Source organism: Stegodyphus dumicola, chromosome 4 (genome assembly GCF_044657685.1).
Source record: "Stegodyphus dumicola isolate Sdum_Otavi_A_Nest chromosome 4, ASM4465768v1".
In the NCBI taxonomy this organism is placed as follows: Eukaryota; Metazoa; Arthropoda; class Arachnida; order Araneae; family Eresidae; genus Stegodyphus; species Stegodyphus dumicola.
The window spans coordinates 162,922,073-162,940,632 of record NC_140771.1 but is presented as its reverse complement, the minus strand read 5'-3'; the positions used below and the strand labels follow the sequence as shown (position 1 = coordinate 162,940,632).

Below are 18,560 nucleotides of genomic sequence, written 5' to 3'. Positions count from 1 at the left end.
GAAGGCAATGTGAAATTGCCCAATCTCTTAATTCACAAATTTTCCGGAGATTATAACGATTGGATGAATTTTTGGAATTCATTCAAGGTCACTATTCATGACAATGTTACACTTTCGAAGACAGACAAATTTAATTATTTGAGAACTTATTTATGTGGAAAGGCACCATCAGCTATAGAAGGTCTCTCAATCTCAGAGGCTAATTATGACTCTGCTATAGACATTCTTAAAAATAGATTCGGTCAAAGTGACCTTATTATCAATACACACATTTCTAATCTCTTAAATTTAAATTCCGTTCAAAGTTCAAGTGAAGTGGCAAAATTGCGAAAACTTTATGACACAATTATCGTTCAAGTCAGAAGCCTTTTAGCATTCGGTGTGAAACCAGAAACATATTCCAACATGTTTATTCCAATTTTGATGAAAATTGTCCCGAACGATATAACTTTAGAATTTCATCGTACAAATACTGAAAATCCTTCAACCTATGATTTAAACAAATTTCTAGACTTTCTCCGATTAGAAATAGAATCGCGAGAAAAGATTAATTCGTTATCCTTTATACGCAAGTGAAAACCGGAAATGAAAGGTATTAACAGATATCCACCGACGCCGAAACATAAACAAACTGTCAAAACACATGAATTTATGGCAGCCGCATCATCAAATGGAAACTGCATTTTTTGTTTTCAAAACCATGACTCAAGAGTCCTGTTTATGCCTTACAGTTAATGAGAAGAGAGATATTTTGAAAAAACAAGCACGTTGTTTTCTTTGTTTGGCCCCTAAACACAAAATCTCACAGTGCCGGCAACGCCAAACTAAAGTTTGTAAAATTTGCAAAGGTAAACATTCAGAAGCCATATGTTTTAAATCCAGTTGGATAGTTAAAAATACACCAAGTGGTAAAAAGGATAGTATATTAATTTCGAAAAATGATACACAAACTAAGGAACAGAAAGAAGAAATTGTTTCGGCCGTTTCACATAATGCAAATAATACAATTCTTTTACAGACTTGCACGATAAAAGTTAAAACAGCTAAGGAAAAGGTGTTTGCCAGACTTCTCTTGGATAGTGGAAGTATGAAAAGTTTTGTGCTCGCGAGTTAGCGGACAGATTAAACCTCGAAGTCATAAGAAAAGAAAAATTGACTGTCTACACTTTTGGGAATACTTCTCCCATAAAAAAAAATTATGACATAGTTAAATTAACTTTAGAACATAGAAGTTCTCCCGATTCTAGAAAAGAAGTTGAATTATTAGTAACTGATCATATATCAGGTACAGATATTCCACCTCCTAAATCAGAAGAAATTAAGCAAAACAGACAATTAAAAAATTTGCTGCTCACAGATTTTCCCGATTGTAAAAAACCCATTGCCATTCTAATTGGTGCAGATTATTATTACAACATAGTAATGGGACACGTTAAATACTTAAGCAAAAATCTTGTTGCAGTGGAAACTATTTTCGGCTGGTGCCTACATGGACGAAAAGGTGATGATGATGTCTCTTTAGCTTTCAATGTAGTTGTAGGGAAAGATTTGATTTCCAAACAAATAACAAAATTTTGGGACTTGGAAAACTCAGGACTTATTGATAAGAGGGAAAACTTCGATTCAACTGAAAATGAAGTCGTCGAATATTTCGAATCAAATATAACATATGAAAATTCTCGCTATAAAGTTAGATTGTCTTGGAAACATGACACATCAAATCTAAATAATAATAGGGAAATCGCAGAACAAAGATTTCATCGACTTAGAAGACGATTTAAAAAAGATCCTAATCTATTTTCCGAATACAGGAACATATTAAGAGATCAGTTAAAACAAAATATTATCGAACCAGTTTCAGAAATTTCAAATGAAGAGGATGTCGTGTTTTACTTGCCACATAAGGAAGTTATACGCGAGGATCGAGCTACAAGTAAATTACGTATTGTTTATGATGCATCATCGCATGCCCCAGGATCCATTTCTTTAAATGACTGTCTACATGTTGGACCAAATTTATACCCTGAAATATTCGAAATATTGTTAAGATTTTGGTATAATCTAATAGCCTTCACCGCAGATATAAAACAAGCCTTTTTACAGATTCTCATACATGAAAAAGATCGAGACGCAACCAGGTTTCTGTTTTCCGATTTCCCTAATGATGAAACCATTTCTCCTGACATATATAGGTTCACTAGAGTTTTATTCGGAATAAATAGTAGTCCATTTCTATTAGCCGCTACCATTAAACATCATCTGAAAAAATATAATAAACTTTATCCTACAACGGTTAACTTTTTGAATGAGAACATATATGTAGATGATGTGATTGGAAGCCAACCAACGATCAATGAAGCATTAACTACGAGTCTAGAATCGGTCCAAATATTTAAGGAAGCAAGCATGCAGCTTCACAAATGGCATAGTAACTCGAGACAATTACATGAATTGTGGGTAAAAAAGGTTATCGTTCCAGATGAAAATCCTGAAGATTTTAATAGAGAAAATTTCCCATTTAAAGTCTTAGGTATGGCATGGGATAATTCAAAGGACTTACTGTATTTTGATGTTCGGAACTTATTGTCTTTCACATCTAAACCAATAGAAACAAAACGATTTCTTCTACAAGTGTTGGGTCGGATATTCGATCCGATTGGAATTTTAGGACCTTTTACTGTTAGAATAAAGTGCTTAATACAGAAGATTTGATTGTCACAAATAGATTGGGATGAACCGTTACCTGAAGATTTGTCCTCTGAATGGAGAAAGTGGTGTGAAGAGCTACCTCAAATGGCTGAATTCTCCATCTCTCGTTACCTTTTCATGCACTCGAACATTAATGTCGAAAATCTCGAACTACATTGCTTTTCAGATGCAAGTGTCAAAGCCTATGGTACAGTCGCATATTTACGTTTCACGACAGAAAATAAAGAAATCAAAACGGCCTTTGTCTCTTCTAAAAATAGGGTAGCCCCACTAAAATCCCTTACTTAGGTTAGAATTAATAGGGGCATTGTTATCAGTTAAGTTAGTCAACAATATTCTGAAAGCACTGAAATTGAGAATTCCGTGCTATTTTTGGACAGACTCAACAATTACTTATTTTTGGATCCAGAAACAACCTGAAGCCTTCAAACCCTTTGTCAGGAATCGTGTCAAAGAAATACAAAAATTGAGTTCACCTCAAGATTGGCATTATTGCCCACGTGTCGACAATCCTGCAGATCTCGTATCTCGGGGAACGAAGATTTCCAAGTTAATAAATGAGACCATTTGGACGCAAGTTCCCCAATGGCTTCAACTCCCTCACGAACTTCGGCCAAGATTAGATATTAAAGAAACAATAGATGAAAACAAGCTGGAATACCGAAAGGGATCCGGTGATATACATCAACTTGAATGTACAATCGAAAAAAGTGCAGATGATCTTTTCGACATATCAAAATATAGCAAATTAGAGAAGGTGTTAAGAGTCACTGCTTGGACAACATTTTTTATTAGAAAATTAAGAAAAACTAGCGACATTCAAGGAACTCTCACAGCTGAAGAGTTACAAGAAGCAGAAAATTTCTGGATAAGATCAGAGCAAAAGAAGTTTTTTGCCGAAGAATATGAATCCCTCAAAGAAGGCAATTCGGTTGGAAAAAATTCTCCTTTGTATAATTTTCTTCCTTACATTGATGAAAAGGAAATCATGAGGTTGAGAGGAAGACTGGAATTTTCTGACTTCTCACTAGATAATAAACATCCAATAATCTTACCTAAAAATTCTCGACTAACGATTCTAATTGTATGCAAAGAACATGAGAAGATAATGCATGGAGGAATTGCTGCGACTTTAGCTAAAGTCAGATCACGCTTCTGGATTCCTAAAGGACGACAGTTAGTCAAAAAAGCATTAAAAGGTTGTATAATTTGCCAAAAATATTTAGCTAAACCAGCAGACCAGATGACAGCACCCTTACCAAAGGATAGAATCCAAGAATCAACTCCATTTGCAGTCTGTGGAATTGATTTCGCCGGACCAGTTTACGTAAAGAATTCTAAAGACATTCGAAAATCCTATATTGTTTTGTTCATTTGTGCAGTAACCCGAGCTGTACACTTAGAACTTGTATCAGATATGTCAACAGAATCCTTTTTACTTGCATTTTGCAGATTTTTGAGCAGAAGAGGAAACTGCATAATCATCTACTCTGACAAAGCCAAGACCTTTAAGAGGACAAAGAAAGAACTTGAGAATTTTTCAAAAGTTTTAAAAGATGACAAATTCAAGAATTTCATTGCCAAAGAAAGAATCCATTGGAAATTTATAATCGAACGAGCCCCATGGTGGGGAGGGTTTTATGAGAGACTTGTTAGATCTGTTAAAGAATGTTTAAGAAAAATCGTAGGAAAAGCATTGTTGACTTTCGAAGAAATGTCTACACTACTTGTCGAAGTGGAGTCAGTTCTTAATTCACGACCTCTAAGTTACGTTTACAACGACAATGACGAGCCGCAACCGTTGACTCCAATGCACTTCTTAAACATTGGACAAACTGATTTGAAGTATCCTTTGACCTTTGCTAGAATCATCGGTAGCGAAACGACAAGAGAAACGCTGTTAAAAAGAAAGCGTTATCAAGAATTGCTGTTAAAACAGTTGTGGTGGAAATGGAAGCAACAATATTTATTAGATCTTAGAACTGCCCATTTCTTGAAGAATCTGCAACTTCAACCAGAACTAAAAGTAGGAGATGTTGTTTTAGTCGAAGGAGATAATAAAAACAAACTCTTATGGAAACTTGGTAGAATCATAAAAATTATTCCTGGACATGATGGTAAAGTCCAATCATTCGAATTAAAAACTGGTAATGGGACTTTAAAACGTACTGTTCAACATCTATATCCTCTTGAACTTTAGATATTTTGAACTTTAACGATTTAGTTATGTTTTTCTTTTCTTTCTTTCTTTCTTTCTTTCTTTCTTTTTTTTTTTTTTTTGTCTATTAATGATTAATTTGTTAGTTAAGTTTGTTCAGTTAAGTGGAAATTATTTTTAAATTTAATTCATTTATTAGTTATAACATTTATTATTTGATACCTGTATTGGAATTGAAGTGTTTGACTAATTAGTATTTTTTAATATTTTTATAGAATAGTGATTTATGTACTTGATTGTATGTATAGCTGAGTTAGATGAACTCTTGTCAGAGTTCAGGTGGGGAGTGTGTTAAGGAATATTCTTTGATATCGCCAAGAGATGGCGTTAGGTGTCCATCTATTGGCTTACTTAACCTTTCCCCTTCTGAACACGTGACTTGAAAAAATATTCTTCTTCTTGAAGGTAGAATTTCGATGCACTACGCAATAGAATTCGATTGAGATTTTAGCTGGAACTATTCCGTTCTTGCCTTTTGAGCATTAAATATTCGATTCAGGCATTCTAGCCTACATTGTATATATGTAAATATTAAGTTTAATTAAAATTTATGGAAAACCCTCCAGGCCATGCATCTCATTTTTTGGATTATGAGTGATTCAACTTTGATCTAGAACTTTCGTTACATTATTTCAGAAAATGATGTCAAAAAGTTTAAGTACATTAAAGTAAAATTAAAAAATTCACTTTTTCCTTTAGAAAAATATGCAATTACCTAGTTTTTCTCCAACACGTTTGGCTAAATGGTTTTACATTTTACAATAGGAATAACATTTACTGGAAATAACATTTTAGCAGTTAGTGGGGACACACACACACACACACACACACACACACACACACACAAAAAAAAAAAAAAAAAAAAAAAAAAAAAAAAAAAAAAAAAAAAAAAAACTTTTTCTACCATACAACAGGAATTAAAGAATAGAAAATTTAGCTTTCTTTCCCAAACTTACAGAACAAAGGGTACTTATGTATTATCCCATCAATCGACCAAGTAGAGCAATTTATTGTCAATTATAGATGACTGTGTGCTTTAGAATTCTGCAGTAATGATTGGCAACCATTACCAAAACTTCCTCAGTAGTAGTAAAATGAATAATAAAAGTAAAAAATAAAATAAATACATAGCTCAGTCAAAAAGTAACACACAATCTAATTCAGCTTGTTAAAAGTAAAAACTAAATAAATGAAATTTGTAAGTAGAAAGAATTCTCTCATTACCACTTAACCTATACCTATCTATTATTTCCTGTTGTAAGAAAGTCCCATAAATGATCAATACGAGATTCTACTTGGCATAGTGGAGTGACTGAATTTTCCTACAAATCCGGGGATAATTCAATAACATCAATCAACAGTATGCTGCTGTCAGCCTATCAGCACAATGTAATGAATCAAAATAATGTGTGTTGATCTCTTTAGAGGTTCTGAGGTAATGACTGCAACATCCAAGACCAGCCGCAGTTAGGTAGACTATCAACCATCACAAATGATGAAAATCTATCAGGCATTGAGAAACACATCCAAAATGACAGATCATCTCCATCAGACACAAAAATATTAATTTTTAGTGTTACAAATATTTATTTTTATGAAAATAAATATTTGTAACAATAATATTTGTAATAAATATTTGTAAAGGCATGAAAAGTTCATTATTTGTGAGCAAACAATTAAAATTAGAAAAATACAGTTAAGAATTTATGTAAGAAACCTTCTAGTACTTAACTGAAGGAAATCAAAGACACATCTTTAACATTAACAATACATAATGATTCATGATAAAATGTCATTATAATTCATCATACATTATTTATTAGCAATACACAATTAAATTGCATTATTTTGATTAAGATCACTAAAGCTATTGGTCCATGAGATGAAATGTCATCATTAAAAACTTTTTGAGGAATATTGACTGTATTTATATTACATGGAAAGAAATCTCATGTAGGCAGTGCATTCAGTTACTACAAACAGAAGTCATGATTATTATGTTTCAGAGCTTTAATCATGCAGCCACTGTTCATACAGCAAGTCATGATAGAATACAGAATATAAAAATGTCTGCATCATGTAAATTTATAATTACTATACAATTAATTTATAGTACAAATTTTGACCAATTTTCTGGTTTCAAATGTAACACTACATGCAAATAACATTCAACTTAAAATTTATAAAATGTAACTAATTGTTTGGAAGCCAACATACATTTTTTCTGTAACCAGGTACAAAATACTATATGGCAACAGAGACTAGCATTTGTACATCTAAAGGGCAAAGCCAATATGTGAGTTGAGATCAAGTGCACAAAATGTGTTTAGATTAATCCGTTCTTCCTAATGGGCACATGCGTCCCAGAGATTAGATTTCATGGTCTATTGGGTAAATATATTGGGATATATTGTCCCAGTTGTATTGAACAGCGAGTTAATATGTCCCATCAGTGATCAAATTACTACATGCTGACATATTATGTTTATGAAACATATATGAAAATTTTAGTTGTATATGAATTGGTGCATGTGGCAGAGTTTACATTTTCTAATATTCACATTATATATTACCAAAAATTTTAATTTTGTTATCTGAGAAAGGGAAATATCCTAGACGATTGGAACAAACAGTCTCAGTTGACAATACAATTGGGACATATTGGCCCAGGAGGTTTCCAGGAAATGGGAAAGTTAAAAACTTTAAACTCATATTACACTTCTTTTAGTATGTCAACATTAAATTAAACTACTTTTCATAGTTTTTTAATCAAGCAAAAGTCGAGTCGAAAGGGTTAAATAATATCAAAAAGTGGTTCCTAGAATAATAAATACAGATTATTTCATCATATCAATAACACTTATGTCAAGTTATGTTTAGTAAGTCTTTTTGAACACAGAATAATATCATGACCTAACAGAATCAAGACCTAACAGAAAATAAATTTGGAATATATAGTTATGCCCATACAATATAGGACATTTTCTTTAAAAGAGAACTCATTTATAAGATACACTTAGGGAACAATATAGCACTTTTATAAATGTGTGACACATAACTTAATGAAGGCTTTATTTTAAAATTACACATCCCAAACAAGTTAATATTCCATAGCAGTCAGTCTTCAAATATGAAGAATCAGGGGGTTCTTGGGCCCAAAAACGGGAAGCTTCCTTCTGTGCAGTGAAAAGAAATCCTAATTGACCTAAGTTCATTTTATAATAATTCAGATTTATTGAGCTATTATAATATGATTCTAATACAAAATATATTAATATTTAATTAGATATTCAAAATCTTATATTCTTTGACTAATTTCATTTTGTAATTTTCCTACAATTTTATCCTGAGAAAACCCTGAATAGAGAGGGACAGTTTTAATTTATCAAAGTACTTTTAAACGTGATGAAAATAAAACTAAAATTTAATGCACATACACAGCATTATACGGATAAACTTAGTAATGTACATACCTTCATGTAAAATAAAATAAAAAGAAAATATTCTACTTGATTAAACTTCAGTTGAATTTTCATATAAATATCTACATTAGATTAAGGCAATTTTGTTCAAATAAAATCTTAATAAGAAAAATTATGTTGAAAACCACTAGGGATAGGGGTATGAATTCTGCACACTTCAAGTTTCATTTATTGCTGAAAATTATTTTCCTTAGTAAAGACTACAATTTAACAACTGGAAGATGTGATAAAAAATTAGGAATCTCTTGGTTAAAAACTAGTAAGTTAGCAGCTATGATATCCACAACTATGAGAAGAAGGGATGAAAATGTATACACACCAGGTAGTTTACAGACAATAACAATGATAACGATCTTTTGCTAACCTTGCTGCAGATCACAGGAAAGGTGTTTATAAAAATTATCACTTAAATATATTACATATTTTACCAAAAACATATAGTACTATAGGTACTTTTCCGTTTTGCCGGTGCAACCAATAAAGTTGCCAATAATGGTACAACTGATGCCAAAAGGAATATCCTTGCTGGTAATCTTTTATGCCTCATTTTCAAAACAAGTCGCAGCCATTTCTTATCATATTGACTGTTTCTTTCAATACTAGCATACAATTACATAGAATTTTTATCAGATAGTATAATTTTATGCTAAGGCCCTTTGCGGTAATTAAGTCAATTAGAATGCAATCACACCGCTCACCCTAAGGGGGAAAATATAGGAAGGCAAAATCAAGGGTTAAATTCATCAACTCTAATGAGAATACACTAGCGAAGTAAAGCACTGTGGTTTTACATAATTTCTGAATAAGCCATTCGTATGAATTGAAATAATTCTTGCATTTAAACTTGTATTCCAAATTAAGATTTAATTTGAAATTAATGTAAATAATTACTGAGAGAATTAGATTTTTGTAGCGTAGTTTACGTGAGATGAGATCACTTGGGGTCATGTAATATGAACCGGAGAATCATCTTGTTGAACCATGAAAGCATAATAAATTCTTAAATTAATGTCTTTTTACAAAATTTTAAATGATATTAAAATGCTTATGCCTTCAAAATAAAAAATTCTTAGAACTAACATTTGTTAACATTTTTTATGTGTATACTGTGTTGTCGCCAATAAAGTCTGCTTGGCAAGATTTGCATCGGCGAAATGGAAAAGTACCATACTATATTACTTTGAATTTAAAAACGCAATAAGATTATTAAAATTGGAAAATTGGAGAAAATTAATAAATAAGTTATTAAAAATAGAAGTTTTCAATTTCAGCTTCATCCTAACATTACAAATTTAATGCCTGAATAAAAAATGTCGCTTAAACTAATACAGTAATAAATCATAGATAAAAATTATTACATTGTTTTCAAATTTTACAGTTTGTTTCACCGATATGCAAAGCATTGCTATAGTTTCAAAGATAAATGAAATTAAAAAGCTTTAATAAGACTAGTTGCACTCTCTACGAAGGTAATTTGTCAGTTTGTACAATTAAGGCTTTTTGGCCTGTTCTGTATGATTCAGAACAGTGCTCTCAAATGGCAAATGTCATGTGGTTGATAAACATGCCAATTGCGAACTACAAGATAATTCATAACAGATGATCTATATGTTGATCTATCTAGTTGAGAGGACTAACTATGAGAATCACAGGTTGTGGACTATCTTGACTAAGTTTAATTAATATTGATGAATTTACACTTTCACCTTTTATTCTGCTTTAGCAAAATAATGATAAATTAAAACCTATGTGGGTATAAATTACCCCATAATTGGCTATTAGTAAGAATTTTCTGTTACATGTTAACTACAAGATAACTTTTGAAACGGATATATATATATATATATATATATATATATATATATAAACTGTATGTGTATAATGTATTAAGATCATTGCATATTTTAATTATCATCTCATATAATATGAAAGGATTGAATAAGATTGTTTATTTTAGACACAAATCCTGAAAATTATTTTCACAGTACTCTTGTTAATTTAACACATAAATGCAGCATAATATGATACAAAAAGACAAGAAAACTGAGAGACAATGTGCCATAAGAAAAATAAAAAAATTTGGTATTGTTTATGTGATTACACGAGGGCTATCTGCCTAAGGGGAGGGATGTCTTCATGGAGGACTTTCTAAGGGGAACTGGCTCATATATACATTACACATGGGGAAAACCATGAAAACACACATGCAGTCAGCCCATTCGCAGGATGCGAACCTCGGACCGAACTACCAATGTTCAGCGACTTTACACTCGCCCGCTGGTTGGTCAAAAAAATAAAAAGGGAAATGGGATAAAGTTTAAAAATATATTGTGTAAATAGAAAGGCTTTAAACTAACGAACTATAAGGACTATTGTAATAATTGTAGGTATGTCTAATATCAAAACAATAAAACAATTTAATAAAATGTTTTTTCCCTTATGGCTAAACAAAACTTAAGATTTCTAAATTTCCACATACCTGATTTTCAAAAACTTTTTCATTAAAATACTCAAATAACTTTTGAGCATAAACAGTTCGGTTTTTCATAAAAGGCAGTGACTCGATTTCTTCACCGAGTATGCTTCTAGATCTACTGTCAGATGCAGATTTGCATTTCCTGTTTGTCAGATTCTGCAAGCATTTTGGTGATTCTAGAAAATGAAAAACACTCTAAGGTAAAGTAACTCTTCTAACACATACTATCAAATTTACTACTAATGTATGTATAATATGAGATAAAAATTACTGGCTATAAAATCTAAAATTAAAAATGTTACAGCATAGCTGTCAGCACTGAAGTATCAAAAACTGCAAGTTTTTAGAAGATTTGCACAAATTCAAAACTCCAAATCAACATAAGTTCATTTTATAATATATGATTCAGGTTACCGAACTATTTATAATATGGTTTTGATGCAAAATACATTAATATTTAATTAGATATTCCAAATTTTAAGTTATTGGATTAATTTCTTTTTAAACTTTTATAAAGACAAAATTTTGAGTAGGGAAAAAAAGCTTTTATTAAGTTAAAGATGCGTGATGGTCCCCAACTTACAGATTCTGAAATGTATGTGTCATATATGCATCAGCCACAGATGTTATCTCATAGCTGGATGTATCATATACGAATCACTGTTTAAACTGACTTAAGGACAGGGTACCACATATGGATTTTTACATAAGGCATTTAATTGGAATTTTTTGTTGCCATCAGATATAGCCTTATATCTAGTATAATGGAATTAACCATGACTGGAGAACATTGACCTTCATTTTGTTGCAGTATTTTTTTTTAAATTTGGTTTCAGAATAAAAGCTATAAAAGTGAGAATCATGGAGATGAGTTAAGTAAATAAATACAGCTGGCTGTTATTTCCATCAGTTGATATAAACACATGCAATGTTTCTAAATACCTTTGTTTTTGGCAATATGTGGGTAAATGTTATATGGTTTTAGAGGTTTTATTTATTCCTCTTAAGAGACTTGTTAGGGTTGAGATGAATACTTTATGTACCACTTAGTGAAATATTTTTTATACTTCAAATGGCAAAATGAAAACATACTTAACTGAAGAAGAATATACAAATATGGCAAATAAGTCATTTTTTGACACTAATAAAAGTGATTATATTTCTAAAAAAATGGAAATGATAATTGTAGTGATTCTAATACAGACATTTTTGCAGCTTGCATGTTTTCTACATTTCAGGACAGCACCTCAGTTGACACATTTTGGACTAGGACACTTTTGAAATTGTGATTTTATAGGAACACCAAATATTAATATTAGAAGTATTATCAACGAAATATTTCTTATAATGATGATCTTATAAAATACACTGTAAAAGAAACAAACAGTTTCACACAAAACCACCTTCTTCAAAATTAGTGAAATTTTCAGATGTAACATCAAAACAAATGAAAGTGTTTATTTGGCTGATTATTTTTATGGGAATAATCAAAAAGCCTAAGATATTTTTTGAAATATGCTTCCTTTTTGTTCTTTCTACAGTGTTTTTTAATGAAAGAGATTTTTAATAATTTTATTAATAAAATAAAATATGTTATTGTCTGGATATTTTTTCTCTATATATTTATGGGTGGAAGATCCAAAATTTTACTAAACTAAAATTTATTATTTTACATAATTTTTAAGGAATAAAATAATGATAAAGTTTCAAAATTAATTCTGTTAACCGCTGAGTGTTTCTCACATAATATGCCAAAAGTCAGAACACTTGGATCACTAATTTAATTTATATGAATTTTTTCCAAAGTTAGACACAGCAGCACAAATTGCCCATCTCCACAAGACAACTCATCTTGTTAGCATGCAATCCCAATACAACACTTTGAGGAACTGAGGCTCCAGTCCCAAAAAAGCTAATTCAATAACATTAATTAATTAATTAATTCAATAACATTAATAAATTTCTGTACTTAAGAAAGCCGAGAGATTTAGTGATCTATCAGGAGGCCCCCCCCCCCACAGAGATATGAAGAAAACTGGAAGTCTCCTAGTAAAACTGGGGGAGTTAGCAGCTATACTACAAGAATAACTTTAAAGTATAATTAGGCTACTATAATTATTTTTATATATATAAAAATTAGCTACATTTTTTTCAACTTTAAATGACACATTTAATATTTAATCACTAAATACATGCTTGTCAGGAGGGGAGGAGGCTGAAGAGTGTTTCATAAAAGATATCCTGAACTACTCATAATTTATTAATGGCATGAATTTGAGGTACAAAAAGAGAAAAAATCTATTTTACATAGTATTCCTGTTTAAAACATATCTTAAAACTTTTAACCAGTAGTTTGGTTAAATAAAGAAATATTTTTGACGTGAGGGAATATTCACAAATGTTTACTTTTCCTTCAGTCATAAAACTAAAATATATCATGATCATCTTGGCCAGCACCATCTGCAATTTTGAATGTATTTTTTATGGGGTGGGGGACTGATGATATAAAACATTTGTTGCAAAACCTTATTGAGAAGTTCAGATAAAATTACATTTTAATTGATTCACTTCATTACCTTGTTGAGTAACGCATTTTTATAATACGGAAGATAAATAAAAAATTTTCAGACTTATCAATAAGCAACATTTGATCTTTATTTGTAGCGATCAGAAAAGAATTAAATGGAAATAAAAGTAATTTCTGAATTTTTATTTTTTTAAATTCCTAAGGCAGGTATTTCTTGAGATTGAAGAGCTAGATAGTTGAAAATGCGTCACTGTGAAGAATTCCTGGAATTTTGCTTAAAAAAAAAACCAATCTATCAGCTCTGGTCTGATATATGATGAGCATGTTAACAAATAGCAAGTGAGGAAAAAATACTTGATGATATTCAGATATATTCCTGTTATCACTTAACTAAAGAACAAGATAACTTAGAATGAATATTAAAAAAAAAAAAAAAAAAAAAAAAAAAAATTTATTATTATGAAATATGTAATTTATATATGATCACCTTCATTAGCAGAGAGAGAGGCACTTGTTGATCTCTGTTTCTCTAAGACATTCATTTGTGCTTTTGCTGAAAATGAATTCAGTTTGCTGCAAAAAGAAGAGTAAAAAAGAAATTATTAAATTCAAAATATAAATTTTTTTTTAAAAAGAAATTTGCCTATACTAATAACTCGATCCTATGCAAAAACAAAACATTTCAAATTTTAAAGTGAGCAAAATAATTCATGAATCCCAATTGACATTTAGAAATGACTGAAGTCTATTGTTTCTTTTTTTTTTTTCCCCTTTTCTTTTCTTTTCTTTTCTTTTTTTTTTTTTTTTCATTACATTACGCTACCATACCATTAACTTTCTGAGAAACACATTCTAGCTTTATTCTTTTAAAGTTTTTAAAGTTAATTTGTTATAAAGCATATTTTTATATTATATTTGTTTCAGTTAAATGAAACATATTTTAATTTAGTATATTTAGCTGGCTAAATTTTATTAATATTATTTATTTTCTCTCTATATGAAACGTAAAATATATTTTTTACAAATGGCAAAAAGTACTTACAATCTAAATAAAAATGGCCTATGTATTTAAGCAAATGTGCGTATTCAATGTACAGTAATACCCAAAATTTAAAGTAGTAAAAATTTTTCTTTTCAATAAATTCAATATAGCTACCAGTGAAGTTTAAAAAAACTGATATCATATATAATATGGGGAATGTTAAATGTAATGCAAACATTTATTGCCTGCTAAAACGATTCTTTTTTTTTTTTTTTTTTTAAAGGGGGGGGGGAAGAAAGAAAATGTGAAAGTGATTGGTTTCTGAATCTGTTAAATTCATCTACAGAATTGAGCTTGCAAGCAAATTCACAAGGCTGAATTATTTCAATTAAATTAACTGCTTAAAATTTAGGCAAAAATAATACACCAAACAAATATTAACTTAAAAGTCAAACAATAAAAATCAGCGTTATATTTGAAAATTTCCACAGGACTAGTTTCAATGGTTTTACCAAACCATCATCCTCAGCTGCCAAAGAACAAATGAACGAGATACGACATAGTGATAAGATAAGAATGGCTAAACAGGAGTTAAGCTACTGGCATCATCCATTGATGAAACAATAATTTCCTTAAAGACTGAAGGTAAACATAAATTGGAATTAGGGTTATTAACTAGAACAGAAAGATTTTTTTTGAATGTGAAAAGCTTTTAGAAAATCTAATTCACCAATGGAAGATGTTTTTTGAATAATTTTGGCTGCAGAAAAATGGAAAGTGTGATTTTCAGACCAATAATGCTGGGTAATGGAGGACTTACAGTGTTTCCTTTTCCTAACATACAGGGGTTGGACAAAAATATGGAAACACCTTTAAAAAAACATGTTTCTTTGCTTAATATGGTGTAGGAAACCCGTTGGCATCCAAAACAGCTTGCAGTCTTCTCGGAATGGATAAATACAGTTCCTGTATGTTTGCCAAGGGAATATTATACCATTCTACCTGCAAAATGGTGGCAAGTTCAGATAACGATGTTGGCGGTGGATAACGAGAATGCACTTTCCGTTCCAATGTAGACCACAAAGGTTCGATAATATTCAGGTCTGGTGACTGTGGTGGCCAGGGAAGATGAGACAACTCATCCTCGTGCTCAGAAAACCAGTCCTGGACAATGTGAGCTGTGTGAACAGGGGCTTTGTCGTCTTGGAAGACACCATCACCATCGGGGAACAAAGTTTGTACCATAGGATGAACTTGATCGGCCAAAATGTTCACGTAAGTCTTGGCAGTCATGTGCCCTGACACAGTTATCATGGGGCTAGCAGAGAACCACGATATGGCTGCCCAAACCATAACAGAACCCTCGCCATGTTTCACTCTTGGCAACAAGCAATCTGTATTATAGGCTTGAGATGGCATTCTCCAGACGTAAACTCGGCCAGAAAAGGGGAAACAATGTGAAAGAAGACTCGTCAGACCATATTACTCACTTCCACTGCTCTACAGTCCAGGCTTTATGACTTAAACACCCCCTTTTCCTGTTACGGGCATTAGCATCACTGATGAGTGGCTTCTCAATTGCAGCACGGCCAGTAATTCCCTGTTTATGAAGCTCCCTTCTAATTGTTTTGGTACTCACAGGGTTCGGTAACACAACATTCATTTCAGCAGTAACTTTTGCAGCAGTGGTCTTCTTATTTTTCGTCACAATTGCCCTTAATGATCATCTGTCACGATCACTCAGGACACACTTTCGTCCGTGCTGTGATTTAGCAGATGATGTTTTTCCGCTTTTCAATTATGCGGAATAAATCTTCGATACAGTACCTCTTGAAACACTAAACACCTCGGCTACCTTGCTTACGGAAGCACCTACCATACGTGCTCCAACAATTTGCCCACGTTCAAAGTCTGTTAACTCTGACATAATGCAATGACAACCTCACATAACAGTACTCCGACAACAACTGAACTGTTTAGCACATTTACGAAGTTGTATAGGTGGCGTCAGTAGTCAAAAATGCCAGCGCCACCTACATATTTCATTAAAATCAATCTTTCTTTTCAAACATGCATTTCAGAAGGTGTTTCCATATTTTTGTTCCATCCACTGTATGTAATAAAATGTTTCCTTCACAGTCTTTGGAAAATAACTATTTTCTTACTTGCGTTTACCCAAAGGTTAATGTCTATAATACTGCAACATATAATGGGTTTCATACAGACATTTGAAACCAAATCATAAGTTTATTAAAATACAAATCATAGTGAGTACTATGTTTTAATTTAGACATTTAGTAGTTATATGATAATGTGTAAACTTTCTTATTTATATTGAATTCTTAAAAACATATATCAAGTAGGTGTTTTATTTTCTTTAAACAGATATAAGTATATAATAAAATGTTTCCTTCACCTCTTTGGAAAATAATTATTTTCTTACTTGTATTTATCCTATGACTGAATATCTGCAAAACTGCCACATGTCATCACTATTATATTTTACTGATTTTACGGAGATGATTTCCTTCGTTAATAAAATTTTAGCTATTGTGTTTTTCTTCGCATTCCAACTGTTTTACTACGTATATGTTGATTATTTCTTAGGTACTCTTAACGACAATTATTTTCGAATTTAATGATTGAGTAATTCTATACACTCAGAATTTTACCTTATTTCTTAAATCTTCTTTTCATAATATCAGATATACTTTCCGTAATCTTAATTACATTACTCATTTTTATTATTAAATTCATTTTAACCAAAGTTTTTTCATATTTGTTTGCCATATTTTTAACTTATTTGTTATATTTTACAAGTGTAATTACTAAAACACGCAATTTATGTGTTATATTACTTAATGTTAAATGTAATTTTTAACTTTTTTCCTTCTTTTTAAAGTTAGCGATCTTCAACATATTCTGTATTTTAACTTATTTCATACTTTTTATAATCATATAAATGACTTGTATTTAATTTTAGATGTAACATTTCTAGCTCATTTTGTACATTTTAACCTTCACACTGTATCATATACTCTAATTTTTAACCAATTTATATTTTCACACTATATACATGACTTTTACTTGATTTCCCTCATACATTTTAATCTTCATAATTTCTAGTATACTCCTAATTTTAACATAATTCCTATATTTTAGCACTATATACGTGACTTTTACTTGATCTTTCATGCATTTTAACCTTCAAAATTTCCAATATAGTCCTAATTTCAACATAATTTCTATATTTTCACATGATATATCTGACTTTTATTTAATTTTAGGTATAAATTTTAACTTCTTTTCTATATTTTAACGTTTTTAGTTTCCAACATACTCTGAATTTTTAACTAATTTGCTATATTTTCAAACTATGTACATGACTTTCATTTAATTTCTCTCATGCATTTTAACCTTAATAATTTCAAATATACTTTTAATTTTCGTTTAATTCCTATATTTTCTGACCATATATATTAGTTTTATTTCATTTTAGATATAATTTTTAAATTGTTTCGTACATTTTAAATCTTCGTAATTTTTAAAGTACTCTAATTTTGAACTTGCTTATTACATTTTCCTACTATATACCTGACTTATTTAATTTCTAGATGTAAATTTTAACTCCTTTTTCTATTTTTTATCATTTTTAGTTTCCAACATACTAAGAATTTTAACTAATTTGTTATATTTTCACATGACTTTCATTTAATTTTTAACGACATTCATACGTTTTAATCTTCCTAATTTCAAACAGGTTCTTAATTTCAGCTTAACTCCTTCATTTTCTTACCATGTATATGAGCTTTATTTAATTTTAAATATTATTTTTAACATGTTTTGTACATTTTATACCTTCGTAATTTTTAGAGTACTCTAATTTTGAACTTGTTTATTACGTTTTCCTACCATACGCATGAACTTTAGATAATTTTAGATGTCATTGTTATACTTTTCTGACACTGGGTTTCTTTCTAGTTTTCAACATACTCTAAAATTTAACTCTGTTTTACAATTTTTGATTGTAATTACGCTTTTGATTTTACTATTTCAGCTAAGTTAACATGCTTAAATTTCTTAAACATAGAGATAGATTTCAATTAAGCATTTTATTTTACAACCTTTAACTGTTCTTCATATCCCATTCAATACCCCAGGAATTC

The 18,560-nt window shown here is 30.6% G+C and overlaps 1 protein-coding gene across 2 annotated transcripts in view; it reads right to left on the bottom strand.

Moving 5' to 3' along the window:
- LOC118180484 (germ cell nuclear acidic protein-like) overlaps positions 1–18,560 on the bottom strand; it is a 108,050-nt gene that overhangs the window by 51,744 nt on the left and 37,746 nt on the right. For both annotated transcript variants that reach the window (XM_085815722.1, XM_085815723.1), the window contains exons 6-7: positions 13,900–13,985; positions 10,889–11,061 (exon numbers count right to left, since the gene is read on the bottom strand). In XM_085815722.1, coding sequence (XP_085671848.1) covers positions 10,889–11,061; positions 13,900–13,985 — 259 coding nt within the window. The remainder of the gene's footprint in view (positions 1–10,888; positions 11,062–13,899; positions 13,986–18,560) is intronic.